This window comes from Phocoena phocoena, chromosome 14 (assembly GCF_963924675.1).
Source record: "Phocoena phocoena chromosome 14, mPhoPho1.1, whole genome shotgun sequence".
In the NCBI taxonomy this organism is placed as follows: domain Eukaryota; kingdom Metazoa; phylum Chordata; class Mammalia; order Artiodactyla; family Phocoenidae; genus Phocoena; species Phocoena phocoena.
The window spans coordinates 64,303,751-64,324,449 of record NC_089232.1 but is presented as its reverse complement, the minus strand read 5'-3'; the positions used below and the strand labels follow the sequence as shown (position 1 = coordinate 64,324,449).

At 38.1% G+C, this 20,699-nt stretch overlaps 1 protein-coding gene across 1 annotated transcript in view; it reads left to right on the top strand.

The window, feature by feature from the left end:
• Positions 1-20,699, top strand: part of BIRC6 (baculoviral IAP repeat containing 6) — a 245,524-nt gene that overhangs the window by 140,042 nt on the left and 84,783 nt on the right. Inside the window, exons 52-57 of the mRNA XM_065891330.1 lie at positions 580-836; positions 1,078-1,186; positions 3,869-4,090; positions 5,094-5,874; positions 7,457-7,600; positions 8,075-8,204. Coding sequence (XP_065747402.1) covers positions 580-836; positions 1,078-1,186; positions 3,869-4,090; positions 5,094-5,874; positions 7,457-7,600; positions 8,075-8,204 — 1,643 coding nt within the window. The remainder of the gene's footprint in view (positions 1-579; positions 837-1,077; positions 1,187-3,868; positions 4,091-5,093; positions 5,875-7,456; positions 7,601-8,074; positions 8,205-20,699) is intronic.

Here is a 20,699-nt window from a genome sequence, read left to right as displayed (position 1 = left end):
ACCAGCTGCGGCTCACAGGCCCAGTTGCTCCGCGGCATGTGGGATCCTCCCGGACCAGGGCCCGAACCCGTGTCCCCCGCACTGGCAGGCGGATTCCCAACCACTGCGCCACCAGGGAAGCCCAGAATTTTTTTTTTAATACATATCCCCTCCTTGTTTTTTATTTAGATTCTTTTCCCGTGTAGGTCATTACAGAGTATTGAGCAGAGTTCCCTTGCTATACAGCAGGTTCTTATTAGTTATCTATTTAATATATAGTAGTGTATATATGTCAATCCCAATCTCCCAATTTATCCCTCCCCCAGCATACCCCCTGGTAACCATAAGTTTGTTTTCTACATCCATGACTCTACTTATGTTTTGTGAATAAGTTCATTTGTACCCCCTTTTTTTTAAGACTCCACATATAAGCGATATTGTATGATATTTGTCTTTCCGTGTCAGACTTACTTCACTCAGTATGACAATCTTTAGGTCCATCCACAACATGCTGATCTTTGAGAAGTTTTGTTTTACCCCTGAAGTAATTTAAGCTACTTAAATTTACCCATATAGGCCATTTTGTGTTGTGTATTGCAGTATTGGATGGTTACGGTTATTACATCATTGCCTTACTCACATAAGTGATCTGGAAGGAATGATGGCAAGTGCAGCTGCACCTACTGCTAATCTGCTACAGACTTGTGCTGCCTTACTGATGTCTCCATACTGTGGAATGCATTCACCCAACATTGAGGTTGTGCTTGTGAAGATAGGACTGCAGTCCACTAGAATTGGCCTGAAGCTTATAGACATTCTTCTGAGAAATTGTGCAGCATCAGGCAGTGATCCTACAGGTGACAATTTTGATATTTTAATTTTTACATATCTGCAAAATAATGACAGTTGAACTATGTGATATTTGTGATTAATTCTGTTTCTGAAATTAACTTCTATTATGGCTTCATTATTTTTGGAGTTTTGTTTTTGAAATTTACAGAAGTTATTTCTAATGAATAATTTAAAATTAAATTGAGCAAATCTTCTCATCCCATTTGCTTATTTAGCAAATTTTTCCTTTTGATTCTTTGTTGCAAGATTTGAATAGCCCTTTACTTTTTGGAAGACTGAACGGACTCTCTTCTGACTCTACGATAGATATTCTTTACCAGCTTGGGACAACTCAGGATCCTGGAACAAAAGACAGGTAGGTATGTGGTGATCTCAGTTTTCATATGAGGACACACATACACACAATCACATGTAGTGAATGTTACTTGGAATGCTTTATTTTTCTTTTTTTAAATTAATTAGTTTATTTACTTTTGGCCGCGTTGGGTCTTCATTGCTGCTCGTGGGCTTTCTCTGGTTGCAGCGAGTGGGGGCTGTTCTTCATTGTGTTGCACGGGCTTCTCATTGTGGTGGCTTCTCATTGCAGAGCACGGGCTTCAGTAGTTGTGGCACGCGGGCTGAGTAGTTGTGGCTCGCGGGCTCTAGAGCACAGGCTCAGTAGTTGTGGTGCATAGGCTTAGCTGTTCCGCAGCATGTGGGATCTTCCCTGACTAGGGCTCAAACCCGTGTCCCCTGCATTGGCAGGTGGATTCTTAACTAGTGCACCACTGGCAAGTCCTGGAATGCTTTCTTTTTAGATCTTTTCATAAAAGTTAAGCTTAGGTATTACTAAACATGTAGAAATATAGGAATATTGTGTCCATATTAGGTACTTGGAGTATTTTGTTAATAGTAATAATGTTTGTTTTTATTGATTACTTATTGCTATTGATTATATTATTCACGGACAACTTTTCATATACTCCTTACCCTCTTTCTCCTGCTTCCTACCACAAAATGAAACACTATCATACCAAGTAAATAATATCTGAATGTTTCACCTAAATGTTTAGTGATCTTTCGTTATAGGTAATTTTAGATGAGTTTTACTAGTGTAGATCTTCCTTGATGTCTTTTACCTCCAAATTGATAGGGACTCCAAGTAATTTTGAAAAATGTTTTAGTTGATAAATTTTTGAATGATACTTTGGCATTCTCTGGTTTTATGTATATCATCTGTATCTGGAGAACATATTTATAGAGTGTGTGATTCTATAAATAATATAAATTATCTTCATACTAGAGATTGTTTCCTGAGTTAATATCCTTTGAAGTATATTGAATATTTTATATCCAATTAATATTCTTTAATATTGTTATTAGTTTGTGTTTAAAATGAAATCATTTGGTATGTTATTAAATGTCTTACTTCATAAATTATTAACAGATTATTTTTTGTGGGTGCTTACTCATTTTATAGCTATTTACCAAGTAGTTGCTATATGCTTGACATTGTGCTAATACTAGAGAGGTAAAGTTTATTGAGTCCAGCTTGTGCCCTCAGGACTGAGAAGACAGAGCAGTATCACTCATAAGGGAAGATTTATGAAGGTCAGACTTAAGGGTATGAATTAGAGTGCCAGACAGTGAAGGCATCTCGGAAAAATTCCTACTTAATCTCTGGTAATGTAATAGCTTTCATTTAGTTTAGGCTCATTGCTTTCAGGTTCTCTGGATTAAAAATATTTAAAGAACATATTGAACAAAGTATAATTAGTTTCAGCAGGATAACTTTAAAATATTAAATAGGCTGGCTTCCTTTCCATTAAACTTTTTGCTTTATATAAACTATGTGATACCTGTATTATATTTAAAAATATACTGGAGTATTTTTGACAAAGTAGATACGAATTTATGTCAATTCATAATTGTTAATAGGATTTAAAAATACATTAAAAATATGTGCTAAATATTTTTCTAGAATAGGTTTCTTTAAATCTCTTGTGATTATTTAAAAAAAATTTTTATCATAAGAAGAAAATTGCATTTAAAATTATTTTCTTAGCATTAATACAAATGTGAATATTTCAGAATGTTTCAGAACTAACATTAATGACAAGATTGTTGGTGCTGTTTTTCTAGAAAATGTTACTCTTCTGTAATTGCCTCATCTCCCTTCTTTTTCTATGACTTGTCCTTATGTCCTGTCATATGAAATTTAAAGCATCTTACCCTTCAGTCCTTCAAGGTAGAGAGAGGGATTAAGTAGTATTATATACGTTCCAATTCCCATTTCTTTTACCCTGAAGCAGAGAATCTTGTGCTCTAAACTAGACATTTAAAAGTAAACAAAAACAAAGATAAATACAGTGTTTTAAGAACTTGACAGTAAGTCTCACCTCCCACCCCCCCCCCCACCCCCCAAATACAAACTCCAAAACATTACTGCTTTAAAAAGCCTTTTGCTTTCATTTTGTGGTCTCCAGCTCTAGGGGATTGAGTGTAGTGTGGCGCTTGAAAAAGAACATATGTTGGGGCTATTCTGTTGTCAGAGTGAAAGAGGGTGGGTGGCTACTACTAGTATTTAATGCTTGGGGGCCAGAGTTGTGAAACATTTCATGCTGTATTGCATGAAATTCTGCACAATGAAGAACTGGCCCCAGATCACTGCTCTGTGGTATGTGGATTTGTTACAAGGTGAGTGAAAATTTAGAGGACAGAGTGAGTTTTTTAAGCTGTGTATCCTGTAATTCTAGATATGTATATATTCTGTCACAAATGAAGTAAGAATCAATGATTATTTGCTGAATTAGACTTGAGTCATCTCAAACATTTTCATTGCTTAAGATTGGTAGGGTTTTGGAAAATTAGAGTTACTATGACCTTATTGATTGTATAATTCCTTTTCCCTTCTATTTTATTGATATATTAAAACTATTGAGAAAAATCAGTATATTATTCCGATAAATACATTGCTTACATGCAGTGGTGGTATTTATCTGTATTAAATGTCAGCTGGAGTATAATTGGTTATTCAAATTCATCTTCTTCTTTTAAGAATTCAGGCCTTGTTAAAATGGGTCAGTGATTCTGCAAGAGTGGCTGCTATGAAAAGAAGTGGCAGGATGAGCTACATGTGTCCTAACTCTTCAACAATAGAGTATGGTCTTTTGATGCCATCTCCTTCTCACTTGCACTGTGTAGCAGCAATTCTGTGGCACAGTTATGAGCTGCTGGTAGAGTATGATTTACCAGCACTGCTGGACCGAGAGCTCTTTGAGTAAGTATGATTTGTGAAATTCTCTTTTCCCCCAGTACTAGATCACTTTAGATTTTTACTTGATGAAACAGCATTTTACATTTTTATTTATATAAAAATAATACTTCAGAAAGTACTAGTTAAGTATAATCAGTATAAGTTCGAAATGAGATGCTACACAAATTTAATTAATTTATCTTCAAGTTTTAAGAAGCTACATTAGTGTCATTGCTGCTTTTCCCACCTAAAATTGGAACGTTTAATATATTCTCTTGCAGGTCATAATGTTTATTCTCATCTGCAAATTTACCTGCCAGATTCTTTTATCTTTAATATGCAACTTTGGAGGGAAAGTGTAGCTAGAAATTTTGAGAGACTACTTTAGACAGTTTTTACAATTGGTTGTTTTTACTTCTTTCTAGATGGCTGTTATGATTGCTCTTTTGACAAGTAGTTTCCACTTAACCCACATTTCTTCACCATACTCAGTTAAGGCTTTGTTGAGCTGACTGCCTAATAACTGCTAAGTCTATAGCAAAATATAATAATTTATTTCTGAAGAGTTCCATGACTCTTAAAAGGTTGGCTTTTTGTCCTCTAGTTTGTCATTTTCATATTTGGTCCTATCAGTTGGCATAATCCATGACTTATTAGTGAAACTTGCTAACAGTTTTCATTTTGCTGATATGAATTAAAGCCATTAATAATGTCAAATTCAGTCTAGACATTTCTTAGGTATAATTTTTTAAATTGTTTCTTTATGTCATTGTTTTGAGGTCACACAGAGAATGGTAGAACCATTTTGATATAGATCTCTTGGTTTTCTATACTCATTTTACAAATCTAACTTCCAATCTACTGAAGTACTTAATGATGTTTATCAGTCTTCCTGAAACATTACAGTGTCATTATATTGAACGTCAAACTATAAAATTTTCATGAAAGTGATTTCTAGTAGAAATAATTGACAAAGAGGTCATACTAAATATATGTATATGTTAACATGGTATCTTTTATTCCCTAGGTTACTTTTTAATTGGTCCATGTCTCTTTCCTGCAACATGGTTTTGAAGAAAGCTGTTGACAGTCTACTTTGCTCGATGTGCCACATACACCCAAGTTATTTTTCTTTGCTTATGGGCTGGATGGGAATTACCCCTCCTCCAATGCAGTGTCACCATGGACTGTCCATGACAGATGATAGCAAAAAGCAAGATCTTAGTTCATCTTTAACAGATGACTCTAAAAACGCACAAGCACCTCTTGCACTAACTGAATCACATTTGGCAACCCTTGCTTCCTCTTCTCAATCTCCAGAAGCTATCAAACAATTACTGGACTCAGGTTTGCCTTCTCTTCTTGTGAGGAGTCTGGCTAGTTTCTGTTTTAGCCACATTTCTTATTCTGAAAGCATTGCTCAATCAATAGATATTTCCCAGGACAAACTCAGGCGGCATCACGTTCCACAGCAATGTAATAAGATGCCTATCACAGCAGACCTGGTTGCTCCTATTCTTAGGTTTTTGACAGAAGTTGGCAATAGCCATATTATGAAAGACTGGCTTGGTGGGTCTGAAGTCAATCCACTATGGACAGCACTTCTGTTTTTATTGTGTCACTCTGGGTCCACTTCTGGAGGACATAATTTAGGTGCACAACAGACCAGTGCAAGATCAGCTTCTCTTTCTTCAGCTGCTACAACAGGATTGACTACTCAACAGAGGACAGCAATTGAGAATGCAACTGTTGCATTCTTTCTGCAGTGCATTTCATGTCACCCTAATAATCAAAAGCTGATGGCCCAGGTAAGAGTAGAAAAACTGGCTTATGTTCCAGTGTCTTATTATTGTAATGTGCTGTCACATGGCACTCTTGAAATTAGCTCAGAAAGGGTCATGTATTAAGGCCAGGTGATGGTGAGGTTTGGGGTTGGTTGCATTTAAGGATTTGAATTTAAACCATAATTAAAATTAAGTACTGATGTCTCCTCCCTCCTCTCCTCAACTGTTACATAAATCAGTTATTCTTTCTGATGAATGATGGACAAATTCATGGAGATTCTAGCTAAAGATCATACATTCCTCCTTTTAAAAAACTGCCTCTAATCAAAAGAACAACGCTTCAGGGACTTCCCTGCTGGTCCAGTGGCTAAGACTCCGTGCTCCCAATGCAGGGGGCCTGGGTTCGATCCCTGGCCAGCGAACTAGATCCCACATGCTGCAACTAAGAGTTCGCATGCCGCAACTAAGACCCGGCACAGCCAAATAAATACATAAATAAAAATATTAAAAACAAAAAAAACAACGCTTCAGCTATTGGAACAGGATTGACCACTTGAAGGTGGCCATCAAGTGCCTCACAGCATTGAGGCATTGCATTTCATAGTAACCGGATTGTTAGAGCTGTTGATTTGCTTCTAATGAAGCAGACATTAGAATAAGATTCAGATAGGAGACTCCTGACAAATCACATTAAAGGTATGAAAGATGATCTTATTGTATTAAGTCCACAGAGCCAAAAATCTTGAAAGCTGGAGTTATCTGGAGCATAATTCTAGTTGCTTTTTGCCAGTTTCTGCTGCTTTCTGTCTGTTGTGATCTTCAGCAAGTTGTTTAAGCTGTAAAATGGAGATAGTAATACCTGCCTCTCAAAAGGTTTTCTTCTTTTGAGAGGATTAAATATGATAATGTATATGAAGTATCTAGCATACAGCCTGTCTGAGACATGGCAGACACCAATAAATAGGAACCAACTTCTATTTTTACCCCCTGATTTGATAGTGCTTATTCAGGTTAAACTATTAATGAAGGATGAGCTATCATAATTTTCAAAAAATACTGAATGATTTAACTTTAAGAAGAGGAAAGTACTTTGTTGCATAAAGTAATTAATTATTGGGAAACTGTATCTACTTAATGTGTCTAATTTGAAAGAAATGCTTAAATTACCAATTTTAACCAAGTCCTTGAATATGGACATTTCACAATTTGGTTTGTGCCTGTGGGTAGTATGAAACTTTGTGTTCCATTGTCTTCTGGCCTAATAATCATCACTTAGCTTTTTGTTAAGGCTTTGTTTTATATTTTTAATATATTTTTTCAAAATTTTTGTTGTATTGTAACCACATTGATATTGACTGAAGTTAAAATTAAGTTGGTTTTGCTGGGTATTTATTATGTGAAAACCCTGTAGTAGTAACTTCTCTCATCCACAGAAATTTGTATTTCACTTTTAACTTTTCGTCTACTTCCGTATAATCTTTAATTGCTGATTTGATGAATTCAAATACACTTATTAATCCACATTTTAAATTTCCTCTTTGTTCTTTAAAATATAAAGCTGCAAGTAAATATTTCATTTAACTTTTTAAATCTTTCACGTTGCCAGGTTCTCTGTGAACTATTTCAGACATCTCCTCAAAGAGGGAACCTTCCAACATCAGGGAACATTTCAGGGTTTGTACGTAGATTATTTTTGCAACTGATGTTAGAGGATGAGAAAGTGACAATGTTTCTTCAGTCTCCCTGCCCAGTGAGTATTTAACAAATTAAATCTTTATGATGAGCTGTGTGTAAAAATATTTTATGTTTTCATGTCAGAGCTTTCAGTTATCTCTGTTCTAATTTCTAATGAAATGAAATGAAATTAGAAATCAGAGGTTGTGCTAGCAAAGTAAAACTAGCACAACCTTTATACTTAAGGATAGGACTTAAAAATCTCAGCTAACCCTCTCTGTCCAAAATAACCTAGTTGTAACTTGCCATGAATAGTATAATTTGATTTGGGGCGGGGATTGACAGATTATTAGGTACAACAGTGCTAATGCAAAGTATGATGAACAAATCGCATGGCAGACATGCCACATTTGAAGAAATATATAAAATAAACTCTTTACATTTTTGTATGCATTACTGAATTGTTTGTTTTTTTATGCTTCTGAAATAGTTATATAATGATATACATTTCAAAAAAAACCTTCTTAATTTCTTTTAAATTTATTTCCAGCTGTACAAGGGTAGAATTAATGCTACTAGCCATGTCATCCAGCATCCAATGTATGGAGCAGGCCACAAGTTCCGTACACTTCATTTGCCGGTCTCAACAACATTATCGGAAGTTCTTGACAGAGTGTCAGGCAAGTCACATTTAAATAATTGTGTTTCTTTAACTTTATGTTAGATGTTTATAGGAATTTTATAATTTTATTGCATTCACTCACTCACCAACCATTTAATGACTAGAAAAGGTCAAGGTAGCTTCACATTTAGAAGCATGATGCAGTGGACAAAATGTACAATACATTCCAGCACCTGTAATTCTTTTGCTGTGATGTTTGTTATGTGTAGTAATGACAGAATGGGCAGTTGGAAATGTAGACAAGCTGTGGGAAACCATTGATGGAATTTTCTCATGATAAACCATCAGGCTGTGTTTTTTGTTTTTTTTTTTTTGTGGTACGCGGGCCTCTCACTGTTGCGGCCTCTCCCGTTGCGGAGCACAGGCTCCGGACACGCAGGCTCAGCGGCCATGGCTCACGGGCCCAGCCGCTCCGCGGCGTGTGGGATCTTCCCTGACCGGGGCACGAACCCGTGTCCCCTGCATCGACAGGCGGACTCTCAACCACTGCGCCACCAGGGAAACCCTGGGCTGTTTTATAGTAGATGAATTACAGTGTATTAGGTTGCATGACAGAATTCTAAGTAATAAACATTTACTAAATCTAGGGGAGAAATGAGTGGTCAGTAGGTAGAATCAGCTGGTGACCTTATTGTTTATAACAGTGAAGAAAGCAGAGAGCACGTTTCCCCTAAGTTTATCAAGAGCTCTCCAATGATACCTTTAAACAGGATATAAATTATTAAAGTTAAAGCATTTTTTTGAGGTAGAATACAAATTGACTGTGGTTAGTTTGGGTTTATTGCCTCTCAGAAATCCTAATCAGTGATGAATTCATTGAGCATCTGCTATGTGTAAACACAGTAATTTCTTCTAGGGATGTAAAAGTGAGCAGGACATATATTCTACCTCTCAGAGTATTTATGATCTATTGTATGTTGTCAGAATAAAAAATAAACTGAAAATTTTAAATGTTTGCATTTTAATTTAAATGTAAGTCAGTGTGTTTCTATCTGTATACATTAGAGAGGGTACCTAAGTCTTTAAGCAACACTGATAATTGAAAGAAGTTAGGAGTATCCAGAAAAAAAACTGGCGCTATTTGTTAGTTGGAAATAGAAATCTAAACTTAGAATAAAAGACTGAGTTGAAGAGATTTGGGAGTTGTTACCATACATACGTACATAGATGGTAAGTTAAACCACGTGAACAGATATGATCACTTTGAGAAAATAATGTAGAAAAGATTCTTTACCAGTTTTAGACACTGCATCTAACAGAAATGTGTGCATAAAATTATAATACTTTCCTACATTTTTACATGTTATACAGTAAAATGTTAGAATATATTATAAATGTGTAACAGTTTTTTCTTATTTGAAAATGTCCACCTTACCTGTTACAGTTAAACTTTTGTGAAAATTTGACTTTGCAAACTTTTTTCTGAATTTCAGTTTTCTGAAATTGTGCCTTCTACATGATGAAGAAAAACTTTAAAATTAATTAATTGAAGGAAGGAAGTGGGGAAGAGTACTAAAATTCAATTTTTGAGATTTCATACATTAACTTGATAATGGAAAAGTATAGACATAGTACAAAATAATTGGAAATTTAACATTTTTATTTATCTTTAAATGAATACTATTTTCTAAAATGTCATGGTCTGCCATTTAGGATATTTAACAAAATAGTTCCCTTTATTAACTAAAAATTAACAAATAAAACTTATTGCTGTGGAAGAATAGTACATCCTAGTAAAAAGTCCAACAAAGTTATCCTGAGCAAATATCCGAAACTTCTAAGTGCTGAGTTTAACCTTTGATTAGCAATGCTTTGGTACTTTAAGGTGTATTTGTGATATTTAGCCATATCTTAGGATATATTAACATGTGCCATGTGTATTTTATTAACATGTATGAAAACAATCCAAAATTATTCGAGCCATAGTTTTACCCACTGTCTACAGCTTTCAACTATACTGCTTTCAAGTAATAAAGGTTATGTGTCTTTTTTTAAAATTCTATTATTGTTTTTAAGCAATTTGATTATTATTATCATCAAATAATATACCTTGTAGTTATCTTCATGTTTCTTATGATTTGAGTTTTTGGACATGAATCTGTGTGGGTGTATAAATTTCATCAAATTTGGAAATTTTTTGGCTATTAGTTTCTCAAATATATTCTGTCTCCCCGTCACTCTCCTCTCTTTTGGTGATTCCAGTTACACATTTATTAGGCCTCTTGAAGTTGTTTCACAACTCACTGAAGCTCTGTTCCTTTTTCCCCCTGTATTTAAAAAAAATTTTTTTTTGACAACTTTATTAGAGTATAAGTGCTTTACAATGGTGTGTTAGTTTCTGCTTTATAACAAAGTGAATCAGTTATACATATACATATGTTCCCATATCTCTTCCCTCTTGGCGTCTCCCTCCCTCCCACCTTCCCTATCCCACCCCTCTAGGTGGTCACAAAGCACCGAGCTGATCTCCCTGTGCTATGCGGCTGCTTCCCACTAGCTATCTATTTTCCATTTGGTAGTGTATGTATGTCCATGCCACTCTCTCGCTTTGTCACAGCTTACCCTTCCCCCTGCCCATATCCTCAAGTCCATTCTCTAGTAGGTCTGTGTCTTTATTCCTGTCTTACCCCTAGGTTCTTCATGACATTTTTTCCCTTAGATTCAATATATATGTGTTAGCGTACAGTATTTGTCTTTCTCTTTCTGACTTACTTCACTCTGTATGACAGCCTCTAGGTCCATCCACCTCATGACAAATAGCTCAATTTCGTTTCTTTTTATGGCTGAGTAATATTCCATTGTATATATGTGCCACATCTTCTTTGTTAGTTCATCGATGATGGACATTTAGGTTGTTTCCATCTCCGGGCTGTTGTAAATAGAGCTGCAATGAACATTTTGGTACATGACTCTTTTTGAATTATGATTTTCTCAGGGTATATGCCTAGCAGTGGGATTGCTGGGTCATATGGTAGTTCTATTTGTAGTTTTTTAAGGAACCTCCATACTGTTCTCCATAGTGGCTGTACCAATTCACATTTCCACCAGCAGTGCAAGAGTGTTCCCTTTTCTCCACACGCTCTCCAGCATTTATTGCTTCTACATTTTTTGATGATGGCCATTCTGACTGGTGTGAGATGATATCTCATTGTAGTTTTGATTTGCATTTCTCTAATGATTAATGATGTTGAGTATTCTTTCATGTGTTTGTTGGCAATCTGTATATCTTCTTTGTAGAAATGTCTATTTAGGTATTCTGCCCATTTTTGGATTGGGTTGTTTGCTTTTTGTTATTGAGCTGCATGAGCTGCTTATAAATTTTGGAGATGAATCCTTTGTCAGTTGCTTCACTTGCAAATATTTTCTCCCATTCTGAGGGTTGTCTTTTGGTCTTCTTTATGGTTTCCTTTGCTGTGCAAAAGCTTTGAAGTTTCATTAGGTCCCATTTGCTTATTTTTGTTTTTATTTCCATTTCTCTAGGAGGTGGGTCAAAAAGGATCTTGCTGTGATTTATGTCATAGAGTATTCTGCCTATGTTTTCCTCTAAGAGTTTGATAGTTTCTGGCCTTACATTTAGGTCTTTAATCCATTTTGAGCTTATTTTTGTGTATGGTATTAGGGAGTGATCTAATCTCATACTTTTACATGTACCTGTCCAGTTTTCCCAGCACCACTTATTGAAGAGGCTGTCCTTTCTCAACTGTACATTCCTGCATCCTTTATCAAAGATAAGGTGATCATATGTGCATCGGTTTATCTCTGGGCTTTCTATCCTGTTCCATTGATATATTTTTCTTTTTTTTGTGCCAGTACCATACTGTCTTGATTACTATAGCTTTGTAGTATAGTCTGAAGTCAGGAAGCTTGATTCCTCCAGCTCCGTTTTGCGTTCTCAAGATTGCTTTGGCTATTTGGGGTCTTTTGTGTTTCCAAACAAATTGTGGAATTTTTTGTTCTAGTTCTGTGGAAAATGCCAGCGGTAGTTTGATAGGGATTGCATTGAATCTGTAGATTGCTTTCGGTAGTAGAGTCATTTTCACAGTGTTGATTCTTCCAATCGAAGAACATGGTATATCTCTCCATCTATTTGTATCATCTTTAATTTCTTTCATCAGTGTCTTGTAATTTTCTGCATACAGGTCTTTTGTCTCCTTAGGTAGGTTTATTCCTAGATATTTTATTCTTTTTGTTGCAGTGATAAATGGGAGTGTTTTCTGGATTTCACTCTCAGATTTTTCATCAGTAGTGTATAGGAATGCCAGAGATTTCTGTGCATTAATTTTGTATCCTGCAACTTTACCAAATTCATTGATTAGCTCTAGTAGTTTTCTGGTAGCATCTTTAGGATTCTCTATGTATAGTATCATGTCATCTGCAAAGAGTGACAGCTTTACTTCTTCTTTTCCGATTTGGATTCCTTTTATTTCCTTTTCTGCTCTGATTGCTGTGGCTAAAACTTCCAAAACTATGTCGAATAAGAGTGGTGAGAGTGGGCAACCTTGTCTTGTTCCTGATCTTAGTGGAAATGCTTTCAGTTTTTCACCATTGACGATGATGTTGGCTGTGGGTTTGTCGTATATGGCCTTTATTATGTTGAGGAAAGTTCCCTCTATGCCTACTTTCTGGAGGGTTTTTATCATAAATGGGTGTTGAATTTTGTCAGAAGCTTTCTCTGCATCTATTGAGCTGATCATATGGTTTTTCTCCTTTAATTTGTTAATATGGGGTATCACATTGATTGATTTGCATATATGGAAGAATCCTTGCATTCCTGGAATAAACCCCACTTTATCATGGTGTATGATCCTTTTAATGTGCTGTTGGATTCTGTTTGCTAGTATTTTGTTGAGGATTTTTGCATCTATGTTCATCAGTGATATTGGCCTGTAGTTTTCTTTCTTTGTGACATCCTTGTCTGGTTTTTGTATCAGGGTGATGGTGGCTTGTAGAATGAGTTTGGGAGTGTTCCTCCCTCTGCTATATTTTGGAAGAGTTTGAGACTGATAGATGTTAGTTCTTCTCTAAATGTTTGATAGAATTCGCCTCTGAAGCCGTCTGATCCTGGGCTTTTGTTTGTTGGAAGATTTTTAATCACAGTTTCAATTTCAGTGCTTGTGATTGGTCTCTTCATATTTTCTATTTCTTCCTGATTCAGTCTTGGCAGGTTGTGCCTTTCTAAGAATTTGTCCATTTCTTCCAGGTTGTCCATTTTATTGGCATAGAGTTGCTTGTAGTAATCTCTCATGAACTTTTGTATTTCTGCAGTGTCAGTTGTTACTTCTCCTTTTTCATTTCTAATTCTATTGATTTGAGTCTTCTCCTTTTTTTCTTGATGAGTCTGGCTAATGGTTTATCAATTTTGTTTATCTTCTCAAAGAACCAGCTTTTAGTTTTATTGATCTTTGCTATCATTTCCTTCATTTCTTTTTCATTTATTTCTGATCTGATCTTTATGATTTCTTTCCTTCTGCTAACTTCGGGGATTTTTTTGTTCTTCTTTCTCTCATTGCTTTAGGTGCAAGGTTAGGTTGTTTATTCAAGATGTTTCCTGTTTCTCAAGGTAGGATTGTATTGCTATAAACTTCCCTGTTAGAACTGCTTTTGCTGAATCCCATAAGTTTTGGGTCATCGTGTCTCCATTGTCATTTGTTTCTAGGTATTTTTTAATTTCTTCTTTGATATCTTCAGTGATCACTTCGTTATTAAGTAATGTATTGTTTAGCCTCCATGTGTTTGTATTTTTTACAGATCTTTTCCTATAATTGATATCTAGTCTCATAGCATTGTGGTCGGAAAAGATACTTGATACAATTTCAATTTTTTTCAAATTTACCGAGGCTTGATTTGTGACCCAAGATATGATCTATCCTGGAGAATGTTCCATGAGCACTTGAGAAAAATGTGTAATCTGTTGTTTTTGGATGGAATGTCCTATAAATATTAATTAAGTCCATCTTGTTTAATGTATCATTTAAAGCTTGTGTTTCCTTATTTATTTTCATTTTGGATGATCTGTCAATTGGTGAAAATGGGGTGTTAAAGTCCCCTACCATGAATGTGTTCCTGTCGATTTCCCCTTTTATGGCTGTTAGTATTTGCCTTATGTATTGAGGTGCTCCTATGTTGGGGGTATAAATATTTACAATTGTTATAACTTCTTCTTGGATCAATCCCTTGATCATTATGTAGTGTCCTTCTTTGTCTCTTCTAGTAGTCTTTATTTTAAAGTCTATTTTGTCTGATATGAATATTGCTATTCCAGCTTTCTTTTGGTTTCCATTTGCATGAAATACCTTTTTCCATCCCCTTACTTTCAGTCTGTATGTGTTTCTAGGTCTGAAGTGGGTCTCTTGTAGACAAGCATATATATCGGTCTTGCTTTTGTATCCATTCAGCCAATCTGTGTCTTTTGGTGGGAGCATTTAGTCATTTACATTTAAGGTAATTATCGATATGTATGTTCCTATTCCCATTTTCTTAATTGTTTTGGGTTCGGTATTGTAGGTCTTTTCCTTCTCTTGTGTTTCTTGCCTAGAGAAGTTCCTTTAGGATTTGTTGTAAAGCTGGTTTGGTGGTGCTGAACTTCTCTCAGCTTTTGCTTGTCTGTCAAGGTTTTAATTTCTCCATCAAATCTGAATGAGATCCTTGCTGGGTAGAGTAATCTTGGTTGCAGGTTTTTCTCCTTCATCACTTTAAATATGTCCTGCCAGTCCCTTCTGGCTTGCAGAGTTTCTGCTGCAAGATCAGGTGTTAGCCTTATGGGGATTCCCTTGTGTGTTATTTGTTGTTTTTCCCTTGCTGCTTTTAATATGTTTTCTTTGTATTTAATTTTTGACAGTTTGGTTAATATGTCTTGGAATATTTCTCCTTGGATTTATCCTGTATGGGACTCTTTGTGCTTTCTGGACTTAATTAACTATTTCCTTTCCCATATTACAGAAGTTTTCAGCTATCATCTCTTCAAATATTTTCTCAGTCCCTTTCTTTTTCTCTTCTTCTTCTGGATCCCCTGTAATTTGAATGTTGGTGCGTTTAATGTTGTCCCAGAGGTCTCTGAGACTGTCCTCAGTTCTTTTCATTCTTTTTTCTTTGTTCTGCTCTGCAGTAATTATTTCCACTATTTTATCTTCCAGGTCACTTATCCATTCTTCTGCCTTAGTTATTCTGCTATTGATCCCATATAGAGTATTTTTAATTTCGTTTATTGTGTTGTTCATCGTTGCTTGTTTCATCTTTAGTTCTACTATGTCCTTGTTAAATGTTTCTTGCATTTTGACGATTTCCAAGATTTTGGATCATCTTTACTATCATTATTCTGAATTCTTTTTCAGGTAGACTGCCTATTTCCTCCTCATTTGTTAGGTCTGGTGGGTTTTTATCTTGCTCCTTCATCTGCTGTGTATTTTTCTGTCTTCTCATTTTGCTTATCCTACTGTGTTTGGGGTCTCCTTTTTGCAGCCTGCAGGATTGTAGTTCCCGTTGTTTTTGGTGTCTGTCCCCAGAGGCTAAGGTTGGTTCAGTGGGTTGTGTAGACTTCGTGGTGGAGGGGACTGGTGCCTGTGCTCTGGTGGATGAGGCTGGATGTTGTCTTTCTGGTGGGCAGGTCCACGTCTGGTGGTGTGTTTTGGGGTATCTGTGGACTTACTGTGATTTTGGGCAGCCTCTCTGCTAATGTGTGGGGTTGTATTCCTGTCTTGCTAGTTGTTTGGCATAGGGTGTCCAGCACTGTAGCTTACTGGTTGTTGAGTGAAGCTCAGTGCTGGTGTTGAGATGGAGATCTCTGGGAGATTTTCGCTGTTTAAAATTATGTGGAGCTGGGAGGTCTCTTGTGGAGCAGTGTCTTGAAGTTGGCTCTCCCACGTCAGAGGCACAGCACTGACTCCTGGCTGCGGCACCAAGAGCCTTTAATCCACACGGCTGAGAATAAAAGGGAGAGAAAGAAAGAAAGAAAGAAAGGAAGGAAGGAAGGAAAGTAGGGACGGAGGGAGGGAAAGAAAAGATAAAATAAAATAAAGTAAGATAAAATAAACTTATTAAAGTAAAGAATAATTATTAAGAAAAAAATTTTTTAAAGAAAAAAACACACGGATAGAACCCTCGGACAGATGGTGGAAGCAAAGCTATACAGACAAAATCTCACACAGAAGCATGCACATACACAAAAAGAGGAAAAGGGGAAAAAATCATAAATCTTGCTCTCAGTCCATCTCCTTAATTTGGGATGATTCGTTGTCTATTCATGTATTCCACAGATGCAGGGTATATCGAGTTGATTGTGGAGCTTTCATCCGCTGCTTCTGAGGTTGCTGGGAGAGATTTCCCTTTCTCTTCTTTGTTCACACAGCTTCCGGGGCTCAGTTTTGGATTTGGCCCTGCCTCTGCGTGTAGGTCGCCGGAGGGCGTCTGTTCTTCGCTCAAACAGGACGGGGTTAAAAGAGCAGCTGCTTTGGGGGCTCTGGCTCACTCAGGCCAGGGGGAGGGAGGGGCACGGAGGGCGGGGCGAGCCTGCGTCGGCAGTGTAACATTGCACCAGCCCGAGGCGCGCCGAGCGTTCTCCCGGGGAAGTTGTCCCTGAATTCTGGGACCCTCGCAGTGGCGGGTTGCACAGCCAGCATGGAAGGGAGGTGTGGATAGTGACCTGTGCTCACACACAGGCTTCTTGGTGGCGGCAGCAGCAGCCTTAGCGTCTCATGCCCGCCTCTGTGGTCCGTGCTTTTGGCCGCGGCTCACGCCCGTCTCTGGAGCTCCTTTAAGCAGCGCTTTTAATCCCTTCTCCTCGTGCGCCAGGAAACAAAGAGGCAAGAAAAAGTCTCTTGCCTCTTCGGCAGGTCCAGACTTTCCCCAGTCCTCTCCCTGCGCTCCGACGCTCCGACCAAAAACCGAGCCTCAGCTCCCAGCCCCGCCCGCCCCGGTGGGTGAGCAGACAATCCTCTCGGGCTGGTGAGTGCCGGTCGGCACCGATCCTCTGTGTGGGAATCTCTCCGCTTTGCCCTCTGCACTCCTGCTGCTGTGCTCTCCTCCACGGCTCCGAAGCTTCCCCCTCCGCCAGCCGCAGTCACTGCGCGTGAAGGGGCTTCCTAGTGTGTGGAAACCTTTCCTCCTTCACAGCTCCCTCCCACTGGTGCAGATCCCGTCCCTATCCTTTTGTCTCTGTTTATTCTTTTTTCTTTTGCCCTACCCATGTACGTGGGGGAGTTTCTTGCCTTTTGGGAGGTCTGAGGTCTTCTGCCAGCGTTCAGTAGGTGTTCTGTAGGAGTTGTTCCACGTGTAGATGTATTCCTGGTGTATTTGTGGGGAGGAAGGTGATCTCCGCGTCTTACTCTTCCGCCAACTTCGGCTCGTCCGCTCTAAAATTTTTTATAATTGTTCTATCTTCAAATTGTCTTCACTATCTAATCTGCTGGAAGTTATAGCTAGTTCTTTTCTATATATGTCCTTCTCTTTATTTAAAGTGTACAAGCTTTCTTCTAGTGTCTTGATTTTTTGTTTTTTGTTTGTTTGTTTGTTTTGGTCGCACCGCTCAGCCCGTGGGATCTTAGTTCCCTGACCAGGGATTGATCCCATGCCCTGTGGAGTGGAAGCACGGAGCCTTAACTACTGGACTGCCAGGGAAGTCCCTAGTGTCTTGAATATATTGAGCTATTTATGTAGATTTTTTTTTTCATTGTGGATTGTGTGTTACTGCTTTTTTTTTTTTTTTTTTTTTTTTTTTTTTTGCGGTACGCGGGCCTCTCACTGTTGTGGCCTCTCCCGTTGCAGAGCACAGGCCCCAGACGCGCAGGCTCAGCGGCCATGGCTCACGGGCCCAGCCGCTCCGCGGCATGTGGGATCCTCCCGGACCGGGTCACGAACCTGCATCCCCTGCATCAGCAGGCAGAGTCTCAACCACTCCGCCACCAGGGAAGCCCCTGCTTTTTTAATTTGCCTAGAAAATTTCGTTGGTTGCTAGACAATGTGATTTTTACTTTTCTGAGTGGTGGATATTTTTGTATTCTAATAAATATTTTTTATTTCTTTCTGAGATGTAGTTATGTTACTTAAAAACAGAACATTACTTTTAGGACCAGCTTTTAATAAGCTTTATTAGGTGGGACCAGAGCAGCTGTTAATTTAGAGCAGAACTTACTGTGATGATGGAAATCTTTTATAACCCTGTACTATCTAGTGCAGTAGCTTTTAAGCATATAGAATGTGTCTGGTGAGACTAAGGAACTAGTGTTTTAATTTTACTGGACTTACGTTTTAGGAGGTACCGTATTGGAATAGAAGCACAGTAGCACATTTGAAAACAGAGGTCTGGGGTTAATTTGGCCCCACTGCTGAGGTTATACTCTTCTGATAATTCTGTTAGAAATTCACTAGGCATTGGGAATACTAAGTATTCCAGCCCTCATTTTAGAACCTGGGATTCATCCCCTTGCTACTTTTTTTTTTAATATTGATTTATTTTATTTATTTATTTATTGGCTGTGTTGGGTCTTAGTTGTGGCGTGCAGGATCTTTCTTTGCAGCACACGGGCTCTTCGTTGTGGTGTGCGGGCTTCTGTCTAGTTGTGCTGTGCAGGTTTTCTCTCTAGTTGTGGCTTGCGAGCTTCAGGGCACGTGGACTCTGTGGCGCGCGAGCTCAGTAGTTGTGGTGCCCGGGCTTAGTTGCCCCGTGGCATGTGGGATCTTAATTCCCCGACCAGGGATTGAGCCGGCGTTCCCTGCCTTACAAGGTGGATTCTTTTTTTTTTTTTTTATTTTTATTTATTTATATTTGGCTGCGTTGGGTATTCGCTGCTGCACACGGGCTTTCCCTAGTTGCGGTAAGTGGGGGCCACTCCTCGTTGCAGTGCGCGGGCTTCTCATTGCGGTGCCTTCTCTTGTTGCAGAGCACGGGCTCTAGGCATGCTGGCTTCAGTAGTTGTGGTTTGCGGGCTGCAGAACACAGCCTCAGCAGTTATGGCACATGGGCTCAGTTGCTCCGCGGCATTTGGGATCCTCCCAGACCAAGGCTCGAACCTGCGTCTCCCGCATTGGCAGGCGGATTCTTAACCGCTGCGCCACCGCAGAAGCCCGCAAGGTGGATTCTTTACCAGTGGACCACCAGGGGAGTCCCCCCTTGCTACTTTTTTAAAGTATTTTCCTTGCCCTTTAGGTGGTTTCCTTGTATGTAACGCTTGTCAGTATGCATTCCAGATTAGAGGAGACCCTCTGTAGATCACTGGGGCTCACTCTCTGTGCAGATCTCTCCTCGTTGGCACTGTGCCCTGTGAACTGCAGCCAAACCTGCCTTTGTCTTCCTGGACTCCCATCTCTGTATCCTCACCTTGAGTGATGCCTGGGTTATGCTGAGCTGTGGTCTGGGAAATTGCGGGAAATAAGCTGGTGCAATCATAGTGTTTACTTCATTTGTTTCCACTCACCCAGGAATCACTGTCCTGCCTTCCTGATGCCCAGTATCTGAAAACTTTATTTCATATATTTTCCTAATTTTTAGTTATTTCAGGTAGGACAGTAATCTGGTCTTTGTTATTTCATTTTGGCCACAGGTGGAAATCCAAACCAGAACAGTTTTAAGCAGGAAATTGAGCAAAAGCTTTCTCAGTGATACCTTTTAGTGTTTGAATGGCATTTATTGAGATAACACTATATATATTCTTGTTTTATTTTTATTTAGTTAGGAGTCTTAGATAACAAAGTAATATAAAAATAAAGAATATAAATTCTTATCACCTAATGAACTATGATTGTGTGAATTTTTTATTACTTAAATATTTCCCTCTGACTTGTGTAACTCTTTTTGCCATTTGGGGTTACTTGCTTGTTTTTCTGAGAAAGTAAAATGTATTGTTGCATTATGTATTTATTACAGTGTCCCCCTTTATCTGCAGGGGATACATTCCAGGACCCCCAGTTGATGCTTGAAACCACAGACAGTAGCGAACCCTGTATATACTATGTTTTTTCTCATCCATACATATCTATGATAAATATGATATATATGCTAATCTCTTACTGTGCCCACAGTAAGAGATCAACAAGAATAACTAATAATAAAATAGAACAATTACCTAATATACTGTAATAAAAGTTAGGTAATGTGGTCTCTCTCTTTCAAAATAATCTTACTGTACTGTCTCACCCTCCTTGTGATGATGAGAGATGATAAAATGCCTATGTGATGAGATGAAGTGAGGTGAATGACATAGGCATTGGGAACATAGGCTTAGGTTACTTTTGACCTTCTAACAATACATCCAAAGGAGGAACAGAAGAGGGATCATCTGCTTTGGGTGATCCTGGGTTATCCAGCCATGACGACTGACATCCATGACTGAATGTCAGAGCAGACGATGACATGGTTGGGAATTCCAAGTGGGATGGATCCAGTGAGATTTCGTCATTATAGTCAGAACAGCAAGCAATTTAAAACCTATGAGTTATTTATTTCTGGAATTTTTCATTTAATATCCTCAGACTGCAAGTAACTGAAACCACAGAAAATGAA